This window comes from Macaca fascicularis, chromosome 15 (genome assembly GCF_037993035.2).
Source record: "Macaca fascicularis isolate 582-1 chromosome 15, T2T-MFA8v1.1".
In the NCBI taxonomy this organism is placed as follows: domain Eukaryota; kingdom Metazoa; phylum Chordata; class Mammalia; order Primates; family Cercopithecidae; genus Macaca; species Macaca fascicularis.
Window position 1 is genome coordinate 122428846 of NC_088389.1, and position 12540 is coordinate 122441385.

General features: G+C 41.2%; 1 protein-coding gene across 1 annotated transcript; it reads right to left on the bottom strand.

Moving 5' to 3' along the window:
- Positions 1 to 2160: 2160 nt before the first annotated feature.
- On the bottom strand, positions 2161 to 9427 carry LOC141408686 (endogenous retrovirus group K member 25 Env polyprotein-like). Its single transcript, XM_074017851.1, has 2 exons — positions 9320 to 9427; positions 2161 to 4220 (listed from the first exon to the last, which is right to left on the bottom strand). Exon 2 carries the CDS (start codon positions 4152 to 4154, stop codon positions 2958 to 2960), a length of 1197 nt encoding a protein of 398 aa, XP_073873952.1. The 5' UTR covers positions 4155 to 4220; positions 9320 to 9427; the 3' UTR covers positions 2161 to 2957.
- Between the last annotated feature and the right edge of the window lie 3113 nt (positions 9428 to 12540).

Consider the following 12540-nt stretch of genomic DNA (forward strand, 5'->3'; position numbering starts at 1 on the left):
TGTTATGACTGCTGTTTGAATAGTCACTGTTTATTTAGACTTATCCCTATATTGGCCATATATTGGTTCTCTTTATTCTTTTCTGCATTAACATATTTTCATCTATAATCCCTTCTGACTCAAAACTTCCTTTTAGTATTTCTTTTAGTGTAGGCCTGTGGAGGTGAATTTTTTTTTAACTTTTTGCTTGTGTGAAAAGCTTTAACCACTTTCATTTTTGAAGTACAGGTGACTCTTGAACAACATGGGTTTGAACTATGCAGGCCCACTTACATATAGATTTTCTTCCATCGCTGTCACCCTGAGACAGCGAGACCAAGCCCTCTTGCTCCTTCTCCTCCTCACCTACTGTATGTGAAGATAACAGGATAAAGACTTGTATGATAAACTACTTCCACTTAATAGTAGATATAGTTTCTCTTTCTTACCATTTTCTTCTTTTTTTTTTTTTTTTTGAGATGGAGTCTCGCTCTGTCGCCCAGGCTGGAGCGCAGTGGTGTGATCTCGGCCCACCGCAAGCTCTGCCCCCTGGGTTCACGCCATTCTCCTGCCTCAGCCTCCTGAGTAGCTGGGGCCACAGGCGCCTGCCACCACACCCGGCTAATTTTTTTTTGTATTTTTAGTAGAGACGGGGTTTCACTGTGTTAGCCAGGATGGTCTCGATCTCCTGACCTCATGATGCACCTGCCTCAGCCTCCCAAAGTGTTGGGATTACAGGTGTGAGCCACTGTGCCTGCCCCTCTTACCATTTTCTTAATACCATTTTCTTTCTTTAGCTTACTTTATTGTAAGAATACAGTATAGAATAAATGTAACATACAAAATATGTATTAATCAACTGTTTATATTATGGGTAAGTTTCCAGTCAGTAGTAGTTAAGTGGTTAAGTTTCTGGGGAGTCAAAAGTTATAGATTTTCGACTCCATGAGGCATCAGCAGCCCAGCCCCTGCATCACACTAGGGTATAGGATTATAAGCTGACAGTTTCATTAAAGTACCTCAAAGATGTCATTCCATTATTTTCTCACTTTCATGATTTTTTGAGGAAAAGTCTTATTGTTGTTTCTTGGAAAGCAAAGTGTCCCCACCCTCACCCAGACCCATTCTCATGAATTTGCAGCAGTTTAGTAAGATAAGCCTAGGTGTGGTCCTGTATTTATTAGGTTCAAGGTTTGTAGAACTTCCGAGCACTACAGAAGTTATGTAGAGTATCTTTACTCTGTGGTTCGATATTAATTTTGGAAAATTCTTGGCCAGTATTTCTAACATTGCCTTTGTTCAATTCTCTCTTCACTCCCCTTGTACTCCAATACGTTCATGTTATACATTTTCACTGTTTTCATGTGGTACTTTGATAATTTTCTGTATTTCCCATTCCTTCCCCCATTGGTCTATCTGAAATATTTGTATTCATTCATTTTCCTGTTCACTAATCCTTTCTTTTGGGTTTACCCTATAGTTAAACCCATGTATTGGATCACTATTTCCAATGACGTGTTTGTGTGCTATAATTACCATGTGTGATGGCCATGAGAATGCACCCCTCTCTCCAGCTGCAGGGAGTGTAACTGACCATTGGTTTCCACAACTGCGCTCTGACATCTATCACTGTGTTTGTGCCAACGCTGTGATTCCCACAGGCTGCTCCCAGCCAATGGCTGAGCTCAGCAGGGATAGGACGCTGGCCTGACTCTGAGAGATGGGGAGCTGATTGGACAGGAGAGTGTGGCTTAAGAACACTCAATATCCTTGGCAAACATGCCTTAAAACTGTGCTGCAGCCAAAAGTCCTTCTACGTAATCTTCCTTCACTTCCTCCTTTCTTCTCCCAGGGACACAGGAGAAGGATTTTCCCAACGGATTTCTGGTTAATTTATCCTATCTAGATGTGTTATTGAATACGGTATCCTGAAAAGATGCATGGTTTTCAAATTTTCAATATTTGTGTATGTGCGTGTGGTGTGCATGTGCATGTGTATGTGTGTGGAGTGTACATGTAGTTGTATTTTTGTGTGTGGGGTTGTATGTGCATGTGTGTGCGCACGTCTATGTGTGGGGGTGCATATGTGTGTTTGTATTTGTGTGTGGTATGTGCATGTGTGTGTTGGGGGCTGTACCAGGGGTGGTGGAGAATGAAAGGACACACACAAAGACAAAGACACACAGAGAACATGGCGGCCGCGCTCAGAGCCTCCGCCTCACTTTATTTATACTCCATAAACCTCACGTCAGCAGAAAGAATGCAATGCAAAACAAACTTTCTTTTCCCACATGTAACCTTTTACTCAGTTCCTTGTTTCTATGCTCTTTCTTATCTGCCCGCCTTCTTGGCGCCTATAGGAGTTCATTAAAAGTTCAACTGGAGATGCTGTCCTTGAGCCCTATCTATTCTCAGCATACTGTTTTCAAAGGCCCCTGCATTTTTTCCCTTTTAATTTTGTTTTGCCTCAATCCTAAAAAGGTAGCCCGTATTTGTTTCTGTGTTTTCTTTTGTTTTTGGAGGCGACGGAGGGAGCATCAAATCACCAAAAGAAGTAGACCCAAACTAAGTGCCCAAAGCAATATACTTCTAGAGATTGTAGAAATCCATGTTTTCATCTGGGTCCATGGGTTAAAGGCAGCAAGGCGCTGCCCCAGCTCCTGCAGGGTTACAGTTCCAGACAACACATGCAATTGTTGTCGAAATGCTTCGGAAATGTTCTGAGTGAGCTCTTGAATGTCCAAACTAATATTTTTATGGCCAACTAATAATTTTCGGATTACAGTCCAATTTTGAGAGATGTTAAAAGGCACAGGCGTTACACAAAATTGAGTGGAATTCCAATCACATTGTAATGTTACTCGAGTACTGAGTACAGTGAGCTGATCTCCAAGCCATGTCAATGCTTGCTCCATGTTGTCCAATCTTTCAGCAAGTTGAGAATCAATGTTTCGTTGTTGAAGCCATAACCGGTGAGATTATTCGTGCCATTGCTGCACAAATTCAGCATTTTGTATGCTTTGATGAAGAGCAAGTCCTGCTACGGCCGCAGTGGAGGCGATGGCAACAAAACTCATCACCGAGGCAATTATAAGTCCAAGGGCACGGCGGGTTCGCTGAAGAGAAGTCCAAATATAAGTTTCAAGAGGTGATGCCCCCCACGGTCGCATAAGGTTAACAGGTAGCCAAATTTCCTTACGAGCCCTGAGGATATAAATATCCCCAGCAAAGTTGTGCCACCAGGAATGATTGAGGCAAGACAAAAATGTACACATATCTGTACAATTAACAATCCCCATATCATTATCCCATGTCAAATTCCCTGCTAATAATAGGTAGGGCTTACGGACACAAGCAATAATATATCGAGAGGTATTTCGATATAACTGAATATAAAAGGAGTTAGTTGGGTTAGAAAGATTAAGGGACATATTCCCCACAAAAGTGCTAATGGCATCGCCTGCAGCTAACAACTTCCAAAGATGACTCTGTACTTGTAAAGAGTGTCTAAGATGCGGCATAGGTGGCGACAGGCCTCCTTCACGCCAAACCAAGGTTTCATTACCATCAGCAGCAATACTTTTATTTACCCGGTGCCATTTCAAAGGTATGTGACTAAATTTTGTTTGAAAATCACCGTGTACACTCCAATCAGTTATTTGCATACCATTGTATTCTAATAAAATCCAGGGTTTAGTTCCCCTACATTGTTGCCATTCCAATACCTCTATATTAGGGGAAACCTCTGGAATAGGACAAACAGGTAAAGAACTAGGAATAGTCTCATTACTATAGACAATATGATTATACTGAAAACTTCTAGTTACAATAATAACAGTATTAGCAGCCACATGACTATGATTATAGCGAACAGCCCAAGCTTCATGCGATTTTCGGAGACAATGAGGACTATTTCCCATACATATTGGAAGTCCTTCCACACCAAATTGGTATGTGTTGTTTATAATTCCCGTTTCCCGTTCTATATTGTCTTTGTCTATATAGGGGGACGGCATCCAAGTAGTGTCATTGGTGAAAACCTTAATTTCCGCCTCTCCCCAGGCGACTCCCTGATACAAGGGCGGAAAGGGAATATAAGTCCAATATTCATACAAAGCCTCACTAAGAGAAATAAGTCCCCCGCCGAGGCACATCCAACAAAGGAAGAAATGCATGCTGAATCCAGTTTTCTTTTCAACAGGGTTTCAATCGTCTTATAGGAAACCACTCAGGTCCGCTCCCTGTAAGGACAAGAGCATATCCCCGTCCCTGCTTTAGAACTTGGCCCTGTACATACTTATCTTCTTCATTAGGATACCAGACCTTTAAATTGTCAGCAGGGACTATCACCGAGGGAGGTGAGGAAAGGTGAATTACGGCAGCGGAGTCTTGCAATTGTCTCCACTGATTCAAAAAATTTAAAGTAAAAAGAACCTTCAAAATCTGGTTTCTGGGGGACTCATTTTTTCCTTTTTGTTTTAATAGTTGAGTTTTTAAAGTTAAATTTGCGTGCTCAATGATGGCTTGACCTTGACTGTTGCCCGGGATCCCGGTGATATGTTGAATATTGTATTGCTGTAAGAAAACTTGTAATTTATGAGAGACATAGGCAGGGGCATTATCAGTTTTAAGTATAAGAGGAATGCCCATGATAGCGAAACAAGCTAAGAGATGTGTAATAACAGAATCAGCTTTCTCAGATGGCAACGGAGTGGCCCATTGAAAATGAGAAAAAGTATCAATGGTATGATGAACATATTTTAATCGTCCAAAAGAAGGAATATGTATAACATCCATTTGCCAAATTTGATTAACTTGAGTACCTCTCGGATTAACTTCAGGATGGAAAGATGGAATGCTCAAAGGAGCACAGGAAGGACAAGCTCGAATAAGAGAACGAGCTTGTTTACGAGTTAAATGAAACTGTCGTTGAAGGCCAGAACTATTAGTGTGATGTAGAGCATGTTCTTGTTCTGCAGCCTGCAAGTGGCTAATTAGAAGTGAATCAATCTGAGTATTACCATGAACTAATGGTCCAGGAAGTTGAGAATGAGAACGAAGATGAGTGATGAATAAAGGAGCTTGACGTTGGCTCAAAGTAGAAAATAACAAGGAAAAGAGTTTCTGAAGAGAAGAAGTAGCACAAAGAGGTAAAGTGGCCTGAGAAATATAAGAAGTAACATAAACGGTATATTGAGAATCACTAACAATATTACAACCAGTAGTAGGGAAATCAAGTAAGACCATGAGAATAGTAAACAATTCTCCCTGTTGCACTGAGGGATAAGGATAAACTGTAACTCGAGATTGATGAACACTCCAATATCCAGCCTTACTATTGCTACTAGCATTGGTAAAAAAGGTAGGACCTTGAACAGGAAATACAGAGATTGGTGAAAAAGGCAACACAGAATGTTGCCTAAAAAATGAAAAGATCGGAGATTTAGGATATTGGGTAGAAAATTGTCCAACAAAAGAAGCGCAAGCAACTTGCCAAGAATCAGAAGTTGCAAGAAGATGAGTGATCTGACTATCAGTGAATTGAGAAATAATTACGGAAGGGTCTCCTCCCCAAAGTTGTCGACAACGATGTCGTCCTTTGATGATCAGTTCAGCTAAACGATCAATATAAATAGTTAAGCATTTAGATGTTTTATTGGACAAAAAGATCCATTCTAGCGGCCGATTGGTCTGATGAATCATTCCTGTAGGAGAATGCAAAGTATGAAATAAACAAAGGGAAAGGGGAACATCAGGAAGGATATAATGTAAATGGGCCTTTTGAAGTTGCTCTTCCACAAGCTGGAGTTCCTGTAAAGCCAAAGGAGTTAAATGACGTGAGCTGTCCAAGTGACTGTCTCCTTCTAGAATAGAAAAAAGATGTTGTAACTGATATGTTGGTATTCCTAAAACAGGACGCATCCAATTAATGTCTCCTAGAAGCTTTTGAAAATCATTTAATGTTTTTAAATGATCACGTCGAATTTGAATTCTTTGGGGTCGAATATTTTGCGCCCCCAAGGTATAGCCTAAATATTGAATAGGAAAATCTAGTTGAATTTTTTTCCTGAGCAATATTAAGTGAATAAAAGGAAAGCTGAGTTTATAATGATACAAAAGCATCTTGCTGCTTTTCTCTGGTGGGTGCAGCAAGAAGAATGTCATCCATATAATGATATAAAAGAACAGAAGGATGACGCTTTCGAACAGGATCCAAGGCCCTATGGACAAATTCTTGACACAAGGTAGGGCTGTTTAACATACCTTGAGGTAAAACTTTCCATTGATATTGAGAAAGTGGTTGTGAATTATTAAAAACAGGGACAGAAAAGGCAAAATGCTCACAATCTTTTTGATCCAAAGGAATAGAAAAAAAACAATCTCTTAAATCAATAACCATGAGCACCCAGTCTTGAGGAATCATAGAAGGATTAGGAAGGCCAGGTTGTAAAGATCCCATAGGTTGAATACATGTATTAATAGCATGAAGATCTGTTAATAATCTCCATTTTCCATTCTTTTTCTTTATGACAAAGACAGGGGAATTCCATGGAGAAGTACTAGGCTCTACATGGCCTAAGGATAATTGTTCCTGAACTAAGTTTTCCAAGGCTTCAAGCTTTTCACGTGTTAAAGGCCACTGTTCAACCCATACAAGAATATTAGTTTTCCACTTTAAGGGAAGGGCTTGAGGCTGCTGAACAGTGGCTACATGTTTAAAGACTTTTTAAGGGGGTTGTAGCCCATGCGGAACATCATATTGTTGGCAGAATTAGAAACATGAGGAATAGAAACAAAAGCTCCAAATTGTTGTAATAAATTTCGCCCCCATAAATTTAGGGCAATAGGAACAATATAAAATTGGACTTGGGCCATTTGACCATTTGGCCCTCGACAATTCAAAGATTGGGAACTTTGATACACCTCTGAAGTGGAACCTAATCCAGTAAGAGACACAGCAACAGGCTGTTTAGGCCATTGTAAAGGCCATTGGTCAGAGGCAATAATGGAAACATTAGCTCCTGTATCTACCAAGCCCTGAAAAATTTGTCCCTCTATTTCGAGAGAAAACAAGGGTTTTTGTTGAGTTACTAACGTTTCCCAAAAAATATGTTTACCTGTGCTTCCAAAACCTCCAGTTCTTTTTTGCTTTCGTGAAGGAAACTGAAAATAGGGTAATAAAAGGAGCTGTGCAATTCGTTGCCCCTCTTTAAGGGATATGGGTTTATGAGCCTGTGCCATAATTTGAATTTCTCCTTTATAATCAGAATTTATAACACCCAAATGAACTTGTAAACTCTTTAAAATACTACTACTACGTCTTATAAGCAATCCAACAGTATGTGGAGGTAATGGCCCAAAAATACCTGTAGGCAATTTAACAACTCCCATTTCTGGGGTGAGTTCAACAGTCTGTAAAATTGACACATCAGCAGCAGCGCTACCAGAAGTAGCGGAAAAAAGTTGAGTTAGTGAAAATTGGGGGTTAACATTGATTGATTTGCCTGCTGATGTTGGTACCCCGAGCTGATTGGAAATTGCAAATGAAGAGGGCTTGTATTGTTGCTGGGGCCCCAAGCTGAAGGGCCCCTCTGCAAGTTTCCTGATTCGGAGGTTAAAGGGTTACCGTATTTGTCTACTTCAGAGTGACATCGGTTAGTCCAGTGTCGCCCTTTGCCACAACGGCGACAGAGCTCAGTGGGAAGCTTTTTAAATCCTGTTTTAGGGGAGTCACTCTTATTAAGTAACTTACGACACTCCTTTTTAAAATGACTAGTCTTTCCACATTGAAAACAGACCCCCCTTTTTTCCATGAGTACTTTAGATAAAGCTCTAGCAAACAATTGTGCGTTATAGGCAGCCCCTCCCACTCCGGCACAGGCTCTAATAAAATCTTCTATTTGCAAATTTCCAGCAGCCTTTAGAGGGCGCAACAACCTCTGACATTCTTGATTAGCATTTTCAAAAGCTAGTGTGGTTATCAGAATTTTGCTTGCTGTCCCATTACCCACAGTTTTCATTACAGCATGTTGGAGCCGAGCAACAAAATCAGGGTATGGTTCGTTAGCACCTTGTAAAATCTTAACAAAAGACAAAGCAGTTTTTCCCGATGGTTCTACTTTACACCAAGCTTTTAAAAAAAGTCCTTTAACTTGTGATAATGCTATGTCATCGAGCCCAGATTGAGCCGCTACGGTAACAAACTGACTAGTACCTGTTAATTGCTCCTCTGTTGGTCCTGGAGGATTTCTAGCAGCATTGCAGCGGGCCTGTTCTTTGGCATCCTCCAGCCACCAACTACGTAACTGGAGCCACTGAGAACGGTCCAAAACAGCCTTCCCCAAAGTCTCCCAATCAATAGGCAAAAATAAATTTTCAGAGGAGAAAGAGTCTAAAAGCCCCATGACAAATGGAGATTGAGGGCCATAATTAGCAATAGCTGCCTTCATTTCTTTAAGGAACTTAAATTGAAGGACATTATACTGCACATTCACACCTCCTTGAGGAAATTGATCATTAGGGCCAAAAGGTTGCCTAGTAATGGGGAACAACTGTAAAAGATCCTCATCCTCTTGAGAATCCAATACCTTAATTACAGCTTTAGCAGTAGAAGCAGGGACAGTAAAAACCGTGCCTGAACGAGGCAACATTTCCACCGGCGGTGGTGGTGGTGGAAAACTATCCTCCTCTGCTGCTTTAGGTGCTGGCAGAGATGGATGAGCCACGGGAAAAGTAAAAACAGGAGTGGCTGGAGGAGTAGGGTGAGGGGGAGATAACTGCAATTGCAAAATTTGTTGTAACAATTGAACAACGGGCTGAAGCTCCTTTTGAATTTTTGATTCCTTTTCCTGAGACACATCATTGTGCAAAGGACCTTCCCCCTCAGTTACAGAATTATCTAAAGGAGGGGAAATAGCTATCGGAGACTTCAAAGATTCCTCATCTTTACCCTCCTCTTTTTCAGAATCTGTCTCTAAGAGCTCCAAAGCCTGAGTAATAGAGGCACAGAGAGCCCACAAAGGTGCCGGCATTACATCACCGCGCTGATGCGCTTGACGAAGGGTCTTAACAACCTGTTGCCAATCTCGTTTATTTAACTGGACTTCAGTTTGATATTGAAACCAATCACAATGTTGTTCCACATGAGCAAACAATTTCCGCAAAGTTCTCTCTTTTGTATCAACTCCAGTTGAAAGTAAAAGCCCTTGTAATAATCTTAAATATTCTGAGGCCAAGGAACTGGAATTCCCCATAATGAAAGCTTAAGAAGGTTCCCCTTAATAATATCCAGGCCTTACCCGCCCCTAGGGGGTTCCCCTTCTTGTTCTCCCCTACTCACCCGTGCTGACCCTGCTCGCTGCGCCACTTGTTGGGGGCCGCACCGGGGGTGGTGGAGAATGAAAGGACACACACAAAGACAAAGACACACAGAGAACATGGCGGCCGCGCTCAGAGCCTCCGCCTCACTTTATTTATACTCCATAAACCTCACGTCAGCAGGAAGAATGCAATGCAAAACAAACTTTCTTTTCCCACATGTAACCTTTTACTCAGTTCCTTGTTTCTATGCTCTTTCTTATCTGCCCGCCTTCTTGGCGCCTATAGGAGTTCATTAAAAGTTCAACTGGAGATGCTGTCCTTGAGCCCTATCTATTCTCAGCATACTGTTTTCAAAGGCCCCTGCATGTGTGTGTGTGCGGGGTGTGTATGTGTGTTTATATTTGTGTGTGGTTTTTATGTGCATGTATGTGGGGTGTGTTTGTATTTGTGTGTGGTGTTTGTATTTGTGTGTGGTGTGTATGTGCATGTGTGTGGGTGTGCATGTTTATGTGTGCAGGGTGTGTATGTGTGTTTGAATTTGTGTGTGGTGTGTATGTGCATGTGTGTGTATGTGTGTGGTGTGTATGTGCATGTGTATATGTGTATTTGTGTGTGGTGTGTATGTGCATGAGTGTATGTGTGCATGTGCATGTGTGGGGGGGTGTGTATGAGTGTCTGTACTTATATGTGATGTGTATGTGCATGCGTGTGTGTGTGCATGTGTATATGTGTATTTGTGTGTGGTATGTATGTGCATGAGTGTATATGTGCATGTGCATGTGTGGCGGGGTGTGTATGAGTGTCTGTACTTATATGTGATGTGTATGTGCATGCGTGTGTGTGTGCATGTGTGCACGTGCCCAGTTCTCTCTGCTGAGAGGGCCCAGAAGAATGACAGGCCAGAAACAATGAGCTCACATACAGCAAGCATACATTGTTTTCTGAATATCACTCTCCACAAAGGAAACAAGGGTCCTTGGAAAATGCCTGATTCCAAACATGGGACAGAGAAGAGACAAGATAACTCAACACATCTTATGCCAGAAAGTAATTAAGTGCCCGACAATATTGGAGCTTGTGAAAGGACACAGGAGTTGGCCTGAACTCTCTCTCGCCAATCAATAGGAGATAACTGGCTGGAGGAGATGTTATAGGGTAAAGGTCTGTGTCCTCCCCAAATTCATGTTTTGTAGCCCTATCTGTCACCCAGTGTAAGGGTATTGGAGGTGAGGCCACAGGGCTGTAATTAAGATTAGATGCAGTCATGAGGGTGGGACCCTGAAGATGGGATTATGGATCTTATAAGAAGAGACACCAGAGAACTTGCAATCCAATCGCTCTCAATCTCTCTCCCCACAAGCACAATGAAGAGGACACGTGAGCACACAAGTGAGACAGTTTCCACCTAGAAGCCAAAAGAAGAGGCCTCAGAATGATATCTACCTTGCCAGCACCTTGATCTTAGACTTATGGTCTCCAGAACTGTGAGAAATAAAATGTTATTGTGTTAATGACCCAGTCTATGGTATGTTCTTACAGCAGCCAGAGTGGACTAAGATAGGAGACAATTAAGCATCAAAATAAACATTCACAAGAATAAAATAAAATAGGAGCCTATGAGTACATACTTATGTAAATTAATGAATAAATAATAAATGAGAGAAAAGGAAAAACTATTCCTTGCAGAGAAAACCAATTAATAAATGAGAAGGAATGATGTCTGTAGGGCTCTGCATTGCAAGCATCATAGTAACACATAATTCAGGTTAAAAAGAACAGTGGATGAGCCAGGCGCAGTGGCTCACGCCTATAATCCCAGCACTCTGGGAGGCTGAGGCAGGCGGATCACCTGAGGTCAGAAGTTCAGGACCAGCCTGGCCATGGTGAAACTCTGTCTCTACTAAAAATACAAAAAATTAGCCGGGCATGGTGGTGTGCACCTGTAATCCCAGCTACTCACAAGGCTGAGGCAGGAGAATAGCTTGAATCCGGGAGGGGGAGGTTGCAGTGAACCGAGATCGTGCCTTTGCGCTCCAGCCCGGGCAACAAGAGCAAAACTCCATCTCAAAACAAAACAAAACAAAACAGTGGATGAAAGTGTGTGACAAAGGCCAGGATATCTTAGCCTTCACATATTTCCCCATAAAACAGTTTATTAGTTACAAATGGAAAAAAAGGAAACTTACAGTGGAGAAACCTAGTGAATATCTCCTTAACCCAATAGTCAAAGTTCCTATTACCAAACTGAGGCAAACGGACCCCATGGGACCCCAAGGCACATGGCCTGAGAGGTAAGTGCCGCCCTACAGGGTGAGCTGAGGACAGAACACCAGTTTTATGATAATCCTCCCCAAACACCTTAACGTGAATCATGTAGACAGGCCAGACTAACTGAAACAAAATAACTGGTCTGTATTCTTCAAACTTTCAAGGTCATAAAAGACAAAGACAGCCTAAGGAATATCTTTACATTAGAGGATAGTGATGAAGAATATTACTGGGACAATGGACAAAATTTGAATACGGACTGTGCTTTCGTTAGTAGTATCATGTCAATGTTGAATTTCCAGGTTTTTATCCTTGTACTGCTGTTATGCAAGAAATGTCTTTGTTCTCAAGTATTTGAGGGGTAACAGGGCAGAGTATCTGTAGGTTATTACATACATATGTTATATATATAATGTAAATATACGTGTGGATGTGTATATATATATATAGAGAGAGAGAATAACAAAGTAAATAGGGCAAAATATAGGAGGTCTTTATATTATTCTTATACTTTTCTGCAATTGTGAAATTATATCAAGATTAAAGATTGAAGATTATCAAAGGAAATACCTCAACAAAGAAAAACAGAAAAAAGCTTATAACAATTTCTGCTTTTCATATATAAATATTAAATATATATGATATAAATATATGATATATAACATATATTTCACATATATTATATATGAAAAGCAGAAACTGTATATATATACAACTGTATATATATTAATACATCTATATATTTATATTCCACACCCCTCTGAAGTTTCATAATTCAAAGGCCATGCTGAATGATCAAGTATCACAACGCCATCACCAAAATGCCCCTCCCCGATTTGTCCCATCCTATAGTCCAGGGATGGCTTCCTCCTTTCCCACAGGCCAGCTCATTGTAGATGGGCGACCATCCAGCCTGCACACTGAGCCTTCACGTTTAACTGCCACCTGTGCCAGAGCTCCCTGGAACTCCAG